The sequence below is a fragment of the Manis pentadactyla genome (assembly GCF_030020395.1).
Source record: "Manis pentadactyla isolate mManPen7 chromosome 15 unlocalized genomic scaffold, mManPen7.hap1 SUPER_15_unloc_1, whole genome shotgun sequence".
NCBI lineage: Eukaryota > Metazoa > Chordata > Mammalia > Pholidota > Manidae > Manis > Manis pentadactyla.
The window spans coordinates 1,053,672-1,072,142 of record NW_026644588.1 but is presented as its reverse complement, the minus strand read 5'-3'; the positions used below and the strand labels follow the sequence as shown (position 1 = coordinate 1,072,142).

At 46.7% G+C, this 18,471-nt stretch overlaps 1 protein-coding gene across 2 annotated transcripts; it reads right to left on the bottom strand.

Annotated features, from left to right (window-relative positions):
* Window positions 1–11,323: 11,323 nt before the first annotated feature.
* Window positions 11,324–17,897, bottom strand: LOC130682259 (zinc finger protein 69 homolog B-like). Of its 2 annotated transcripts, XM_057496544.1 has the most exons (8): window positions 17,696–17,897; window positions 16,797–17,068; window positions 16,356–16,595; window positions 15,003–15,129; window positions 12,848–12,946; window positions 12,067–12,107; window positions 11,916–11,953; window positions 11,324–11,773 (listed from the first exon to the last, which is right to left on the bottom strand). In XM_057496544.1, exons 3-8 carry the CDS (start codon window positions 16,521–16,523, stop codon window positions 11,425–11,427), a joined length of 822 nt encoding a protein of 273 aa, XP_057352527.1. In that variant the 5' UTR covers window positions 16,524–16,595; window positions 16,797–17,068; window positions 17,696–17,897; the 3' UTR covers window positions 11,324–11,424. The 2 variants fall into 2 exon arrangements, 1 of the variants encoding a protein (XP_057352527.1); XR_008995485.1 differs by lacking the exons at window positions 11,324–11,773; window positions 11,916–11,953; window positions 12,067–12,107; ... (1 more) ...; window positions 16,356–16,595; window positions 16,797–17,068 and adding exons at window positions 13,761–14,588; window positions 14,683–14,774.
* Between the last annotated feature and the right edge of the window lie 574 nt (window positions 17,898–18,471).

Sequence of the window (18,471 nt, the reverse complement as noted above, 5' to 3'; positions counted from 1 at the left end):
AAAAGTGAACAAGGGGGACTATATCAAACTGAAAAGCTTCTATACAGCAAAGGACACCATCAATAGAACAAAAAGGTACCCTACAGTATGGGAGAATATATTCGTAAATGACAGATCCGATAAAGGACTGACATCCAAGATATGTAAAGAGCTCACTCACCTCAACAAACAAAAAGCAAATAATCCAATTAAAAAATGGGTAATGGAGCTGAACAGAAAGTTCTCCAAAGCAGAAATTCAGATGGCCAACAGACACATGAAAAGATGCTCCACATCACTTGTCATCAGAGAAATGCAAATTAAAACCACAATGAGATATCACCTCATACCAGTAAGGATTGCCACCATCCAAAAGAAAGACAACAACAAATGTTGCTGAGGTTGTGGAGAAAGGGGATCCCTCCTACAATGCTGGTGGGAATGCAAATTAGTTCAACCATTGTGGAAAGCAGTATGGAGGTTCCTCAAAAATCTCAAAATAGAAATACCATTTGAAACAGGAATTCCACTTCTAGGAATTTACCCTAGGAATATAGCACTCCAGTTTGAAAAAGACAGGTGTACCCCTATGTTTATCGCAGCATTATTTACAATAGCCAGGAAATGGAAGCAACCTAAGTGCCCAGCTGTAGATGAATGGATAAAGAAGATGTGGTACATGTACACAATGGAATATTACTCAGCCATAAAGAAAAAACAGATCTTTCCATTTGCAACAACATGGATGGAGCTAGAGAGTATTATGCTCAGGGAAACAAGCCAGGCAGAGAAAGACAAGTACCAAATTATTTCACTCATCTGTGGAGTTTAAGAACAAGGAAAAACTGAAGGAACAAAACAGCAGCAGAATCACAGAACCCAAGAATGGACTAACAGTTAACAAAAGGGAAAGAGTCTAGGGAGATTGGGAGGGGGGGTGGGATAAGGGTGGGGAAGAAGAAAGAGGGCATTACGATTAGCATGTATAGTGTGTGGTGGGCACGGAGAGGGCTGTGCAACACAGAGAACACAAGTAGTGATTTTACAGCATCTTACTATACAGATGGACAGTGACTGTGAAGGGGTATGTGGGGGGGACCTAGTGAAGGGGGGGGCCTAGGAAAACATAATATTCTTCATGTAATTGTAGATTAATGATACAAAAAAATATGTGAAAATCTGACACTTGCATTTTTGGCATCTTTAAATTTTCAGGCTAAAGGATTCCCAACTTTACATCATTTTTGATTAATTATACTTTGTGATAGTGAAAAAATATGTAAAATTTAAATCATAAGAATTTGATCCAAAATAAAGTCTGAGCAAATCAATATGTAATAGTTAAACATAATAGGCAATCATTTTCATTTGCCACTTTTGGTCATTAGTGAGAGAAGCATACTGAGCTTTCCTTTAAATAAATATAATCTGTTCCTATACATTATGAGCATATTTTTGGTTGCTAAGCTGTCTAATATCAGTTCCAGGGATTATTGGTAGTTTCCTCTTTTTTATATTCTGTATTTAAATATTTTCTTTAGGTTTCATTTTAATTTGCTTGTGGCAAATTTCTAATTTCACTACTTTGAATTTATGAAATCACAGGCCTTCTGGTCTGTGCTACATGTAGTGATGATTTGTCCTACCCCACATTGTAAAAACCCACCAGGATATTTTTACTAAGAGGATCTGTCATTTAAAAAATTTTTAGATCTAGTGTGTTTATTTCCTAAACCTCCCTAATGTGCCAGATGAAAGCATACCTTTTTTCAGTTAATACTCAATTATCTTAATGCTGTACATTCAGTAATTTTCTTCCTATTCTCTTAAGTTCACAATGAGTTTTTCCTAAACATCTAAATACAAATCTACTAAAGAGTTCTATAACACATGCCATACATAGGATCTATTAATAAATATTGCCCCCAAGATAAGGGACACAGAAAAATAATTGGTATCTCTCCTGTCCTCAGCATTACTCCATAGGGACAATTTAGTGTGGTGGCAAGAAAAAAAATGATACACATATATGCATTAGACAGGAACAACTAAAACGTGTCAGAGTGGTGCCATCCATCCATCCTGACATGGACCGCCTGCTCACGTAACATACCTACCCGTGTGTTTCTTCACCCACACCCTGCTCCTGCTCTATTCTCTTTTCTATAAAGCCTGTCACCTTCTAACATACTATGCAACTTAGTATGTTAGGAACACTTCTGACTGTTCCCCTCACCCAGAATGTAAGCTTTTTAAGAACAAAGTCATTTTGATGTTTTGTGCATGTTCATCTCAAATACGTAGCAAAGTGCCAGACACACATAAAATCATTTCTTGGAGCACTGAATGTCACCTTAACTTTCTTACCCATTTATGCATTCTGTTGCCTGTCCTATCATCACTAATTCACTGCCCCCCCTTCAGGTAGAAGTTCCCTAAGTGTTGTCAAGGATGGAAAAATGACATAATCGGTGGAAAAGGTGATTAACAGTTCAGCTAAGCCCCATGCTCAGCTTCCTTAACTTTTCAGATACACTGTACTGTACACCTAGATGGTAGGCTCCCTCCCTGCACAAGGGCAGGACTCATGTCTGTCACCCAGGTGCCCCACCACCCGGTGAGCAGCCATGTAGGACAAGGATGGAGGTCTCCTGAGATCACACATTCACAGCAGTGAGCATATAGTGTGACCCTGCACCGATCACATGAGTGAAGACTGTATGGAAAGAACTGGAAGTTGAGGGAACAAACCCTAGTGTTCCCTTCATCCAATGGAAATCCTGTCCCTTCAGTTGGGACAAACTGGGGCCCAGGCCCCAGGCATGGGAAGAACACTTTGATGAGACCCAAGATGTTTCCAGAGGGGTTTCTCCAACTCTCTTGAACCCAGTGGCCCAGCAACAGATACAGGACATACACAACACGCTTCCTCCAGACAGGATGGAGGAGGCAGGTCCTCAGTCAATTCTCTTTCCCAAAGAACAGAAAAGGATGCACACCATCCTGAAAACTAAAAAAAATTGGTGCATGCGCACCCTGAAGAGGTGACACGGGTGTGTAGTCTTAACAGGGTCTGAGCAAGACTCCAAATCAGGAAATGATAGCTTTCTATGCAATTAATTCTTAAACCTGAGTTCTCACTGACTATCTTGTAAAGGTTAGAAATTAGTCTCAAAAGGGGAGCCAAGATGGTGGCGTGAGTAGAGCAGCGGAAATCTCCTCCCAAAACAACATATGTTTTTGAAAATACAACAAAGACAATTCTTCCTAAAACACAGACCAGAAGACAAAGGACAGCATCCAGACCACATCCACACCTGCAAGAACCCAGCACCTCGTGAAGGGGATAAGATACAAGCCCCGGCCTGGTGGGACCTGAGCGCCCCACACCCCAGCCACGGGTAAGAGGACAGGAGTCGGACCAGGGAGAGAGAGGGAGCCCAGGACTGCTAAATAGCCAGCCCTAGCCATCCGCACCAGAGCGCAGACACAGTGCATGCGTGGGGTCCTGGATAATAGGGAAACAGGATAGTAAGACCTGTGAGTGGGTACCCACTGCCGGAGCTGTGGGGACAATGAAAAGCGAGTGCTTTTTGGAAGTCTTAATGGGACAGGGACCCCATGACTGGACGGAATCATCCTGGGACACTCAGTCCAGCAGAAGGGAACCTGGGGAACTCTCGGCACACTAACACCCTCGGCAGCAGGGTGCATGGAGGCCCCACATGGAGATGAATACCCTCCCTGCCGATCCTCATCCAGCGCGGCTCCACCATATCAGAGCAGCAACCTGAGGCAGGCCATGCATACAGCAACAGCAGAGATAAACTCCATAGCAGCCGGGCAAGAATCAGAAGCCCTGTCTGCACACAGCTGCCCAGGACAAGCCACTAGTGGTCGCTGTTCTCCCAGGAGAGAAGGCCACAAACCAACAAGAAGGGACTTTCTTCCAGCCATCACTCGTGCCAGCTCTGAAAACTATCTGTATCATCAAGAAAAGGCAAAATTTCAGGCAGACAAAGATAACAGAGACAACACCTGAGAAGGAGACAGATCTAACCAGTCTTCCTGAAAAAGAATTCAAAATAAAAATCATAAACATGCTGACAGAAATGCAGAGAAATATACAAGAGCTAAGGGATGAAGTCCGGAGGGAGATTACAGACATCTGGAAGGGGACTACAGAAGTGAAACAAACTCTGGAAGGATTTATAAGCAGAATGGATAAGATACAAGAGGCGACTGATGGAATAGAAACCAGAGAACAGGAACGCATAGAAGCTGACACAGAGAGAGATAAAAGGATCTCCAGGAATGAAACAATATTTAGGAGAACTGTGTGACCAATCCAAAAGGAAAAATATCCGTATTATAGGGGTACCAGAAGAAGAAGAGAGAGTAAAAGGGATAGAAAGTGTCTTTGAAGAAATAATTGCTGAAAACTTCATCAAACTGGGAGAGGAAATAATCGAACAGATGACAGAAATACACAGAACTCCCAACAGAAAGGACCTAAGGAGGACAACACGAAGAAATATAATAATTAAAATGGCAAAGATCAAGGACAAGGAAAGAGTTTTAAAGGGAGCTAGAGAGAAAAAGGTCACCTATAAAGGAAAACCCATCAGGCTATCATCATACTTCTCAACAGAAACCTTACAGGCCAGAAGAGAATGGCATGATATATTTAATGCAATGAAACAGAAGGGCCTTGAACCAAGGATACTGTATTCAGCACGATTATCATTTAAATATGAAGGAGGGATTAAACAATTCCCAGACAAGCAAAAGATGAGGGAATTTGCCTCCCCAAAACCACCTCTACAGGGTATTTTAGAGGGACTGTTCTAGACGGGAGCATTCCTACGACTAAACAGATGTCACCAGAGAAAATAAAATCACAGCAAAGAAAGCAGACTAACCAAATACTAACTAAAGGCAAAAAATAAACTACCCACTAAAAGCAGTTAAAGGAAACAGGAAACAGCACAGAATAAAACAACCAACATATAAAGAACGGAGGAGGAGGTATAAGAAGGGAGAGAAGAAAACAATCTCCAGACAGTGTATATAACAGCTCAATAAGCGAGCTAAGTTAGGCAGTAAGATACTAAAGAAGCTAACCTTGAACCTTGGTAACCACGAATCCAAAGCCTGCAATGGCAATAAGTACATATCCTTCAATAGTCACCCTAAATGTTAATGGACTGAATGCACAAATCAAAAGACACAGAGTAATAGAATGGATAAAAAAGCAAGACCCATCCATATGCTGCTTACAAGAAACTCACCTCAAACCCAAAGACATACACAGACTAAAACTCAAGGGATGGAAAAACATATTTCAGGCAAACAACAGAGAGAAGAAAGTAGGGGTTGCACTAGTAGTATCAGACAAAATAGACTTCAAAACAAAGAAAGTAACAAGAGATAAAGAAGGACACTACATAATGATAAAGGGCTCAGTCCAACAAGAAGATATAACCATTCTAAATATATATGCACCCAACACAGGAGCACCAGCATATGTGAAACAAATACTAACAGAACTAAAGGGGGAAATAGAATGCAATGCATTCATTTCAGGAGACTTCAACATGCCACTCTCCCCAAAGGATATATCCACTCTGCAGAAAATAAGTAAGGACACGGAGGCACTGAACAACACACAAGAACAGATGGACCTAATAAACATCTATACAACTCTACATCCAAAAGCAACAGGATACACATTCTTCTCAAGTGCACATGGAACATTCTCCAGAATAGACAACATACTAGTTCACAAAAAAGAGCATCAGTAAATTCCAAAAGATTGAAATTCTACCAACCAACTTTTCAGACCACAAAGGCATAAAACTAGAAATAAATTCTACGAAGAAAACAAACAGACTCACAAGCATATGGAGGCTTAACAACATGCTCCTAAATAATCAGTGGATCAATGACCAAATTGAAATGGAGATCCAGTAATATATGGAAACAAATGACACCAACAACACAAAGCCCCAACTTCTGTGGGATGCAGCGAAAGCAGTCTTAAGAGGAAAGTATATAGCGATCCAGGCACACTTAAAGAAGGAAGAACAATCCCAAATGAATGGTCTAACATCACAATTACTGAAACTGGAAAGAGAAGAACAAATGAGGCCTAAAGTCAGCAGAAGGAGGGACATAATAAGGATGAGCGAAGAAATAAACTAAATTGAGAATAAAACAAAACAAAAAAATCAATGAAACCAAGAGCTGGTTCTTTGAGAACATAAACAAAATAGATGTCTCTAGCCAAACTTATTAAGAGAAAAGGAGAATCAACACACATCAACAGAATCAGAAATGAGAATGGAAAAATCATGACAGACTCCACAGAAATACAAAGAATTATTAAAGACTACTATGAAAACCTATCTGCCAACAAGCTGGAAAACCTGGAAGAAATGGACAACTTCCTAGAAAAATACAACCTTCCAAGACTGACAAGGAAGAAACACAAAAGTTAAACAAACCAATTATAAGCAAAGAAATTGAAACGATAATCAAAAAACTACCCAAGAACAAAAGCCCTGGGCCAGACGGATTTACATCAGAAGTTTATCAAGCATACAGGGAAGACGTAATACCTATTCTCCTTAAGGTTTTCCAAAAAATAGAAGAGGAGGGAATACTCCTAAACTCATTCTATGAAGCCAACATCACCCTAATACCAAAACCAGGCAAAGACCCCACCAAAAAAGAAAATTACAGACCAATGTCCCTGATGAACGTAGATGCAAAAATACTCAATAAAATATTAGCAAACCGAATTCAAAAATATATCAAATGATCATACACCATGACCAAGTGGGATTCATCCCAGGGATGCAAGGATGGTACAACATTTGAAAATCCATCAACATGGTCCACCACATCAACAAAAAGGACAAAAACCACATGATCATCTCCATAGATGTTGAAAAAGCATTTGACAAAATTCAACATCCATTCATGATAAAAACTCTCAGCAAAATGGGTATGAAGGGCAAGTACCTCAATATAATAAAGGCCACATATGAAAACCCACAGCCAACATCATACTGAACAGCAAGAAGCTGAAAGCTTTTCCTCTGAGATCAGCAATAAGACAGGGATGCCCACTCTCCCCACTGTTATTCAACATAGTACTGGAGGTTGTAGCCATGGTAATTAGAAAAAACAAAGAAATACAAGGAATCCAGATTGATAAAGAAGAAGTTAAACGGTCACTATTTGCAGATGACATGACATAGTACATAAAAAACTCTAAAGACAACACTCCACAATGACTAGAACTGATATCGGAATACAACAAAATTGCAGAATACAAACTTAACACACAGAAATCTGTGGCTTTCCTATGCACTAACAATGAACCAATAGAAAGAGAAATCAGGAAAACAACTCCATTCACAATCGATTAAAAAGAATAAAATACTAAGGAAGAAACCTAAACAAAGAAGTGAAAGACCTATATCCTGAAAACTACAAGACACTCTTAAGAGAAATTAAAGGGGACACTAACAAATGGAAATGCATCCCATGCTCTTGGCTAGGAAGAATTAATATCATCAAAATGGCCATTCTGCCCAAAGCAATATACAGATTTGATGCAATCCCTATCAAATTACCAGCAACATTCTTCAACGAACAGGAACAAATAGTTCAAAAATTCATATGGAAACAACCAAGACCCCGAATAGCCAAAGCAATCCTGAGAAAGAAGAATAAAGTGGGGGGGAATCACACTCCCCAACTTCAAGATCTACTACGAAGCCACAGTAATCAAGACAATTTGGTACTGGCACAAGAAGAGAGCCACAGACCAGTGGCACAGATTAGAGACTCCAGACATTAACCCAAACATATATGGTCAATTAATATTTGATAAAGGAGCCATGGAAATATAATGGGGAAATGACAGTCTCTTCAACAGATGGTACTGGCAAAACTGGACAGCTACATGTAAGAGAATGAAACTGGACTATTGTCTAACCCCATAAACAAAAGTAAATTTGAAATGGATCAAAGACCTGAATGTAAGTCATGAAACCATAGAACTCTTAGAAGAAAACATAGGCAAAAATCTCTTAGACATAAACATGAGTGACCTCTTCTTGAACATATCTCCGTGGGCAAGGAAAACAAAAGCAAAAGTGAACAAGTGGGACTATATTACGCTGAAAAGCTTCTGTACAGCAAAAGACACCATCAATAGAACAAAAAGGCACCCTACAGTATGGGAGAATATATTTGAAAATGAGAGATCCGATAAAGGCTTGACGTCCAGAATATATAAAGAGCTCACACGCCTCTACAAACAAAAAACAAATAATCCAATTAAAAAATGGGCAGAGGAACTGAACAGACAGTTCTCCAAAAAAGAAATACAGATGGCCATCAGACACATGAAAAGATGCTCCACATCGCTAATTATCAGAGAAATGCAAATTAAAACTACAATGAGGTATCACCTCACACCAGTAAGGATGGCTGCCATCCAAAAGACAAACAACAAGAAATGTTGGCGAGGCTGTGGAGAAAGGGGAACCCTAATACACTGCTGGTGGGAATGTAAACTAGTTCAACCATTGTGGAAAGCAGTATGGAGGTTCATCAAAATGCTCAAAACAGACTTACCATTTGACCCAGGAATTCCACTCATAGGAATTTACCCTAAGAATGCAGCAATCAAGTTTGAGAAAGACCAATGCACCCCTATGTTTATCACAGCACTATTTACAATAGCCAAGAATTGGAAGAAACCTAAATGTCCATCGATAGATGAATGGATAAAGAAGATGTGGTACATATACACAATGGAAGACTACTCAGCCATAAGAAAAGGGCAAATCCAATCATTTGCAGCAACATGGATGGAGCTGGAGAGTATTATGCTCAGTGAAACAAGCCAAGTGGAGAAAGAGAAATATAAAATGATTTCACTCATCTGTGGAATATAAGAACAAAGGAAAAACTGAAGGAACAAAACAGCAGCAGAATCACAGAACTCAAGAATGGACTAACAGGTACCAAAGGGAAAGGGACTGGGGAGGATGGGTGGGTAGGGAGGGATAAAGGGGGTGAAGAGGAAGGGGGATATTAAGATTAGCATGCATGGGAGGGTGGGAGAAAGGGGAGGGCTGTACAACACAGAAAAGGCAAGTAGTGATTCTACAGCATTTTGCTATGCTGATGAACAGTGACTGTAAAGGGGTTTATAGGGGGGACCTGGTATAGGGGAGAGCCTAGTAAACATAATATTCATCATGTAAGTGTAGATTAATGATACCAAAAAAAAAAAAAGCCAGTTCCTGTGTGGTGACCTCCAATGAGTTCTACACAAGGATATAAAGGGCATATATAAGTGTAGACAAAGGGTCTGTTTGTGTTTATACAGAGGATCAAACCCTAATTTGGCTACCCTTAAAATGAACTAAGATACTATATGAAAAAGAACTTCCAACATCAGCACTCTGGAATACTCATACCAGAAGATGATAATCTAAAAACCGGAACAAAGATCCACGCACTGCTACAGCTGTAGATGAACTCATCCCACCAGTTCCTGGACTTGCCAGGGGAATGAAGAAGGAGATATCTAAGCTGGCCTGTGCATACAGTAAGACAACAAATTTGACTGATCTATACTATTGGAACTCAACTAAGAATTAGTAGAAGGGCAAATTGTAGCGCTCCAAAATCTTACAACTACAGACTATTTACTGTTAAAAGAACATATGGGATGTGAACAGTCCCCAGGAATGGGCTGTTTTAATTTGTCTGATTTCTCTCAGACTGTTCAAGTTCAGTTGGACAATATCCACCATATCATAGAGAAGTTTTCACAAATGCCTAAGGTGCCTAACTGGTTTTCTTGGTTTCACTGGAGATGGCTGGTAATTACAGGTATGCTTAGGTTATGTAACTATACTCCTATTATGTTAATGTGTGTGCGCAATTTAATTAGTAGTTTAACACCTATACATGCTAAAGTTACTCTACAAGAAGATAAGTCAAAGAAATAATCTTCCCAGGTTTTCTTCCACCTGCTACTTCTATAGCTTTTCTTCTTCCTTCCTAATTACAACCCTTAAATAGAATTCGTGCCTCATATCAAATTTACCGAGTATCATAATTCTTCCAAGTGGTAAATATACCTCAAGACAAATGCTGGGCATAGAAGCCACAGGGCATAAATATGCAAAGAAGTAAAAAACTAACCCTTTCAAACAATAAGGCTTCTCTCACACTAACCAACTTTATATTTCCGTGTATGGCCCCGGAAGATGACTGGTTAGCCAGAGACGGGTAAGATTCCTCAAGGGAGGAACAACCTAAGACAGGCACAGTTGCAGGGGGGCCATCAGGTGAGAAATTGGGGATCAACAGAGGTGAGGCTTAGAACCTCACCCCACTTGTCCTGAGAGAAATCTTCTGCATACGTGGATGTTTTCTTGCCCTTGTCTCGCTTGGATTAACACATAGTCTACAGGCACACACCTGATCATCTGCATTTGCTCTCTTACAACACTAAACTATGTTTTCTACCTTTATCTTGTATCAACCTACTACTTCAGCATTTTATTAAAAATAATAATAATAAAGAGAAATGTGGTATCCACATATAAGTCAAGTATAAAAATCAAATGAGTACTCATATTTGAACTGTTTATAGTTCAAAATGCATGAGCAAAACCGAAAGTTTCTGTGATGACTGCGCTTGTACCGTTCACCATGTAACTTATTCACTATGTAAGAATTTGTTCTCCATGTAAGAACTTTTTTCTTATGCTTCAGAAGGTTGGAGACTGATGAAAATTAGGCTTGGGGTGGATTAATGATTGTGCATTGAGCATTGACTCCCCTATAGAGAATTTTATTGTTGTTAACAACCATTTGATCAATAAATATGAGAAATGCCATCAGAAAAAAAAAAGTGCACACTTCCAATTGTAAAATAAATAAGTAACTGGGATGTAATGTATAGCATAAGCAATATAATCAAAATATTGTAACTACTTGGTATGGTGATAGCTGGTACCTAGAATTATCATGTATATAAATGTTGAACCACTGTGTTGTACACCTGAAACTAATGTAATACTGTGTGTCAACTACCCTTCAATAAAAAATAATTATCTACAAAAAAAAATTACGGAGATTTAAACAAAACACTGGAAGGCAAGTACACGTTTTTTTTTAATGAGGCAACTCTTTCAAGAAACTTGGCTTCATGAGTGGAGTGGACGCTCGCGGTGGGCTGCTGTGGATCTAAAGGCCCAGGACCCATTTTACCTTTCCCCAAGCATAAGTGACCTGAGCCTGTGTGGGGAGAGAAGATGGATACACAAGTCGGAGAAAAGTGAAGAAGCAGGTTCCCAGAGAAGGCAGAGGCGCCGTGTGGGGCCAGTGGAGGAACAGGCCAAGAGGTCAGGGGTGAGACGTGTTCCACAGAGGAAAAGGGAAGCCACAGATGCGAGGCACAGATGGGCCAGCACAGGCTCGGGAGCAAGCGGCAGAGGCACGCAGCGTTCGTTTTTCACGTGATGCTGATTCTGTGCTAAGACAGCAGTGACTGAGGAAGCCGTGATGATTTAGACCAGGTCGGAGTGGGTGCAGGAGCTGGTGCAGGGTACCGAGCTGCACAGGGGCACAGAGATGTGGGCAGGCAGGGTGGGAGGCTCCGGCATCATTCAGGCAAAAGACGGGGAGAGTGCCGGCCATGTGCTGGTAGAGCTCCTGAGGGTGGCGGGCGAGGCAGGCTCGGGAGACACAGCATCTGATGGGCGGGACCAGGGGTACGGGGACGTGGGCGGGATGAAGATGGAGACACTGAGGTGCTGCTAGCTGTGGGGTGTCCTGCCATCTAACTGGCTGGGGTGACAGGACGTTCTCTGAACTGGGCTGGGGGAGGAGCTTACGTGGTCAAGGAGCTTGATGCCTCGGACAGCGAAGTGAGCTGTGGGATGGAGGAGACGGGGGTGGCACCTGGGAGAGAGGGATGGGGTGAGGGTGCTGGCCAAAGGTGCTAGCGTTCTGGCTGAGAAGCCTGAAGGGCACAGAGAGGAGCACCTGCGACTCCCCAGACGACTCACTCAGAGGCACACCTGTGGCTGGAGAGGCCAAGCAATGTGGTGTTTGTCAGGGCAAGAGGGGCAGGAAGATACAGGGCAAGGGGCAGCGACTGCGTGTCTTATGGACAAACAGGACGGATGGACAATGAAGGTGGTAAAGAGTGGGGGGGTCACACGACAGCGCAGATTAAAATACCAAGGAGAAGGAAGGCCCCTTTTCCTGAGTCCAGAAAGGAACGTGTGATGTCACTGTCACTCATGATGGACATAATTACGTGGACACACCAAGAGCTAACGTTGTGAGCCCTTCCTACAGGCCAGGCACTCTCCTAAGCAGCCTGCTGCGTTATGGCATTACAACTGCCAATGTCCCCATCACACAGAGACTGTGTCACTGACTCTGACCGTAGGCAGAATACAGCAAGCTGCACTGAAGACCAGCCCCACTGGCTCTTTCCCTTGGCACAGACCTAAGCCACATTCCCCAGGCCTGAGTCCCCAGGGGTGGTGGAATTCTTAGATCGTGTCATGGAACACGTGGAGTCGAGTTCACATCATGTGCAACTGCAGGTGTCCCCCCACCAGCTGGATGGTTCCAGAGCAACCCGAAAGCTACACGCTGACATTAGAAGGTGCCCAGGTCTCAAAACAATGGTGATCAGCTGATGTGCATCCCTTGACATGACAGAGGAACAGCCAGAACCCCCAGGAGCTCACAGTCTCACTGCTCGCAGGCGGGGGGCCGCCACGGCCCCACCCGACCAGCTGCTCGCTTGTACCTGGGAAGGTGCTTCGGGAGAGGAGGTCCCTCCTCACAGGCCACAGCTGCAGCCCACGCTCCAGCAGCTGGGTCAGCTCAGGTTTGGGAAACGGATGCCCTTTTGATGGAGAAAGAAACAACATGGGTGTTTTGATGAAAACAACGAAACCCCTCCATTCTGTCTGGGGTGTCAGAGCTGCTCCCAAAGTAAAGAAAATGCTCATTTGTGACCGAGAAACCAAGCACCCAAACCCCACTCTTGGACTGCACGTGAGGTAGTAAGTGGCAGTGCCTGAGGACCCACCACTGCCCCTGAAGGTCATCGGTGGGAGCCAGAGCGCACGGGGTGTGCGCGACGCTCACACGCGGCCCTGAGTCCCCGGGGCGGGGGGCGCCTCCTTCTGGAAGTTCTGTAATTGATCCAGGTGGCTGGTTTCAAACGCCGTGTGCTTCAGGAACACCTGGGGATGCCTGGTTTCAGTCTACCACGGGCAGAAACAGAAGATCTCGGATTGAAGGTGAGGCCTCGGCATTCGGGAAGTCTCCCTAAGGAAGAGGACTCCCGGTGGAGGCCGGTCAGCATCAGGGAAGTGGGAGCCCTGATCACCAGAAGCAGGGGCAGAGGCGGGCTGGGCGCTCTGCGGGGAAAGCCTTCACCGACGTGCGGGGTAGCCCGCAGCCCCTGCAGCCTGAGGAGCAGCCCGAGGAGCAGCCCGAGGAGAAAGCAGACGCCTGACCCAGAGGACCTTACCGCAGCTATTGACTAACCCGCGCCGTTCCGCCTGCCAATCCCGCCAGCCGCACTTGACCTTTGTTAGGTGAGGTGGAGAATTTCCTTTGGGGAAGCCAGTTCCAGTCGGTTCTCTCTTCCACGCAGCCACATACGTCTCAGCAGAGGCGGGAGGGTTCTGTGGGCAAGTCCGGTGATGGGGGCAGCAGGGCATACTGTCTCCCCTGGCACGTTCTGCTCCACAGCCCAGGGTTTGTTCAGACAGGTGTCAGTCACAGTCACCGCGCTGTGCCTGTCACCTGCCCAGCACTGGGCTCAGGGAGCGGAGGGAGGCAGAGTGCGACAGGCGTTCTTCGGGCCCTGTCACCTCAGGGCCTTTCCTGGGGCTGATTCCGCCACCTGGAAGGCCCCTCCCCGCTGGCTCACAGCCTTCGAGTTCCCAGCTCCAACGTCCTTCCCTGAGATGCCTTTTTGGAAGCACTCATGACCGGTTTTGACCTAAAGCCCCTTTAGTTTTCTTTCTACAGCTCATCACAATTCATCTAAGAACAGACACCTACCTTCCCAACTAAACTCAGGCTGATGGGTGTGCACAGCATACGGCATGAGCCACTGTCACTGATGGCTTCTCCTTGCCCAAAGGACCATTTTTCTTAAAATTTTATTCTAAAAGGGAGCCCTGTTTCGCTTTGGTAAATGAGAAAAGTCATTTTCAGTTCTGACAAATGGAAGGTTACTGTTAAAACACAACAATGAAGCAAAAAAAACCCACCATTAACATTCCAGGAAACTCATGCACACTGCCCAGGGCTGTGAGCTGGAGGCCGTGCTCACCGCGATGAGAGGAACTGGCCAAAAGGAAGGAGCACGGAACCCTACGCAGTGATCCGAGACGTTCTCTTGACGATCAGCATCCCAGACCGAGCAGTTAAAAGGACTGGCTTTTTGGGGCACCACCTGTGGCTCCGACATTTCTGCGTGCCTTCTGACTCCTGCCCTGGCAAGGATCGTGGCCCAGGCCTCAGGAATCCTGTGATGACGACGAGACACCAGGGCACATTTCCCTGACCCTGCTGTTCAGGTGGCGCCGATGACAAATACCATGTGGAGCCTGCCTGACTCACCATCTCGAGAGCGGCCCGTAGCCCACGACCCTGCTCCAGGACTGTGGGACACGTGACATGACCAGGCAGGGCCAGCTTAACCCCTGTGGTATCTGGAATAAGGATTCAGACTGAGGTTGAGCGTGCTGGACGCTGGGGTGGGGCCTTGTGTTCAGAGGGACACTGTCTCAATCCCACTGACACCCGACACACACACAGGAGACCAGGCAGGAGGAAAGCGGACCAGGAAACTAGGGGCTCTGGGGGAGGGCAGGTGGCTCCTACAATCCTGACAGCCAGGAACCAGTGGTCCCGCACAGGGGTGAGAGGCGAACCCTTACCCAGGGACACCAGGAGCCCGCACGTCTCCAGCATCACCTCCTGGTACAGAGTCCTCTGGGCTTGGCCCAGCTGCCCCCACTCCTCCCGGGAAAAGCTCACGGCCACATCCTCGAAAGTCACGGACCCCTGGAAAGTCAAACGGAGGAACTGGTGTTGACCTTCTGCTGTTGGATGAGATCAGAGCCTGTCACTCAGTCACTGGTGAAGGTGCAGAGACCCAGGCCCAGGAACGGATCACCGAGGCCAAGCTCCATGCTGGGCTCGAAGGGGAGGACGCAGCCTTTGTACATAATGCAACTGTGGCTAAGAGCAAAACCTCCCCTGGGGAAGTCACCGGAGATGGTGCAGTGTGGCTGCAAGAGGACTGGGGGGCAGACGGTGAGTGTTCTGTGACGTCAGAGGGACGGGGAGATGGCCGTGATGGTCCCAACAACGAGAGCAGGAGCAGCCGGCGGACTGCCCTGGACCCCGTGTACCAGCCAGCTGACGGATCGCATGCCGGGGAATGGACAGCACATCCCCAGCTCTGCAGTTAAGGTGCCCAGGGACAGAATCAAGACTCCTGAGTCTGCCACTTCCCAGCTGTGTGGACATAGGGAGGACGTCATGTCATTTCTCTAAGGTTTGATTTCTGCAGCAACCCCAGAACTGTCACTTCACCAGGAAGAGAAAACGTTCACAAGGCAGACCCTGGAGCCCCAGGCGCACGAGCATTCGGTGTATTCTGTGAGTTTCACCAATCCTCCCACAGTGCACGAGGTTAATGCCATCATCACCTGCACCTGGGCTCAGGCAGCTCTAGAAAGTGACCCACAATCTCACTTGTAAGGAGCAGAGATGGTATCTGAACAACCCAAGGAAAGATGGCACACAGCTGTCAGAAGATGGGAAGGTGGGGGCCAGGGGCACCTACGAGGGGACAGCAATGCACAGGAAGGACGTGGTGAGACCTGGGGACAGGGCCCCAGACGACAGGAACGCCAAGGGCAAAGGCTGCCGAGTGGGCCGTGGGGTTGATTGAACAAGCAGAGGAGGACAGCAGCGCAGGCCCTGCGGGGGGCCCCTGAGGGGGGACCCCGCTCAGTCACTCAGGTGTTCACCGAGGGCCTTTCACGAGCCCAGGCTGTTCCTGGTCTTGGCATAGAGGGACAACAGGCGCTTGTGATCCGGGGATGGGAATAGATCCTAAACCAGCAAGGGGACCCCAGAGATTCCAAAAACAAGAAAATAGAGAAAGGAGACTAAAGAGATTGTGGCCCACTTCAGATGTGGTGACAGGGGAGGCTACTGTCGGGACAGCACACTGGGCCAAGACTAAAGGGAGGAGGGGGCCATGCAGCTGCGATACTAACCGATGTGACAAGCCCTGACGATGAACAGGGCTGGTAAGGCTGACCGGGGTGACTGCCGGAGCCGCCAGTCTTTAAGTGTGTACAGAAAGGAGGCCAGAAAGCCACGAGGAGCAGCCTGCCGCCGGGGTGATCCTCCAAGCTCAGCACAGGTCCAGGGGGCGTCGCCATGCCAGCACTTCCCAGACCTTGCTGGACACCCGCTGACACACATCAACCGTGCATCCTTCCCAGTTCCCCAGACTAGGACAAAGGAATTCGTATTGCTATACTGAATTAAAATGTCAAATTCCTATTTTATACCAAAGAAAACAGCAGCCCAGGGAAGCAGGGAGACTTAAAGACAGAAAAATTTATTTGCAATATAAATAAACAAGGTCCCTGTTGCTGGTTCGGTAAATGAATATATATATTCGTATGTGTGTATGTAGTATGTAGACTCACAAATATTCCTTCATAAAATCAAAGCAAAAACTGTCCGCCCTTTTGACACACGCTCATTTACACAAGTCTGATACATCTTTCTGGGTTTTCCTTCCTAAAAGTAAAAAAGAGAGGAGAACTATGTACGGCAGGGAAGCACTTTGTCAGTTTCTCAACTGTGGCAAGATTTTAATCCGCTGCGCTCAATAATCCCTAAAACCGCTCCAGGCGGTAAAATGCAGTGGGTGGGGATTTTCCTCCTTCGGCTCCAGGACAGTCCTGACACCTGGCCGCTGAAGAAGGATCAAAACAGGAGTCGGGTAACGGAAATCCGAGGTTTAGTTGTGGACCCTGGGGCTGGGGTACGGGGGGACAGGCCTCTCAGCCCCTGCATGCATACATCCTCGCCCCCGCCCTCGATTTCAAATGGGCCCGTTTGCTGGTAGTAGAAAGCAGGCATGGGCGAAACGAGAGCCCGGCAGGCTTCCACGGACCAGGAGCTGGAGTGGCAGCTGAGCCAAAGCCACAGCCGAGGGTGGGAGGCAGGGCATGGGCGCCCCGTCTGAGCTGCCGCGGTCTCGGCAAGGGGTGCAGCCGGACCCCAGTGAGGTCTGCGAACCCTGGGCCTCCTCCCTGCCGACCGCCCCGCGCGCAATGCGTTGTGTTCGGGGAGCCCTGGTGCCACACAATTCGCCCCCAACACAGCATCGCGTCGGCCGTCAGGAACGGGGCCCTCCCCGACGGGTCCCCTGACCTGGATTCCGCACCCGGACCGAGGTGACCCCATCCCGGGGCTCTGAGAAACGGCCGGGAGAGGGTAAGGCGAAGGGTAGAAGGAAAACGCAGTCAGGCACGTCCGGGCGGCGGGACCGCGACGCTGGGGGGTCCGAGAGCGGGAGTTGCGGGGACCGTTCACTCACCTGCGCCGGTTATAAGGGCGCCGCCATCAGAGCTGTGGCGAGCGGGTTCGCACGGGGACGCCCGGGGGCTCAGCGACCCCACCCAGAACCCGCGGAGGCGCAGGTGGGGCCTCCTCGCCGTTCTGCCCTGCTCAGACCGACCGGCAGCCGAGAACTCAGCGCGAGGGTGGAGCGGACGGGCCCCACGCCGTAAACGCTTTCGCCTGGCGACGCCGGAAATCCTGCCTCTGCAAACGAGACCGGAACGCCCCCTTTCGGGTGATGTGGCCCTCTCAGTGCCCACTGGGTATTGTAGTTTCTGTCCTGTCTCTGGCCAGGATAGAGAGCGCCGCCGGTCCTAGGAGCCAAAGGTCTGCAGCCCAGGAAACAGCTGACAAAGGTGTGCAGAGGCTCCAGCGAAGGAGAGGCAAGGGACACTCTCCAGGGGACGCACCCAAATTTCCCAGTTGTGTTTTCTGCAACTTGTTATTTCATATGATCCCAATGGAAGAAGTGGGCACACTGTATTGTAAGTTTTAAAATTTCCTTTGAAACCTGTGAGCGCCTCTCAGGTGACCAGGTGCACCGGTGTGGAAAGGCTGGCCCCTGACACAAGTTCACCTTCTTTCCTCCCCTGTGACCCAGTGACATCCAATGTCCAGGGCCTGTGTACCTCCCCTGATTCCCAGTAGAGGCCAGACTTGCCTAGAGGTCCTCCCTCTCCCTGGGCGCTGTGGAGTGATGGGGAGGATTATTCTCTCCAAGCCATGCTGTCTGCATTGCCACATCCAGTACAC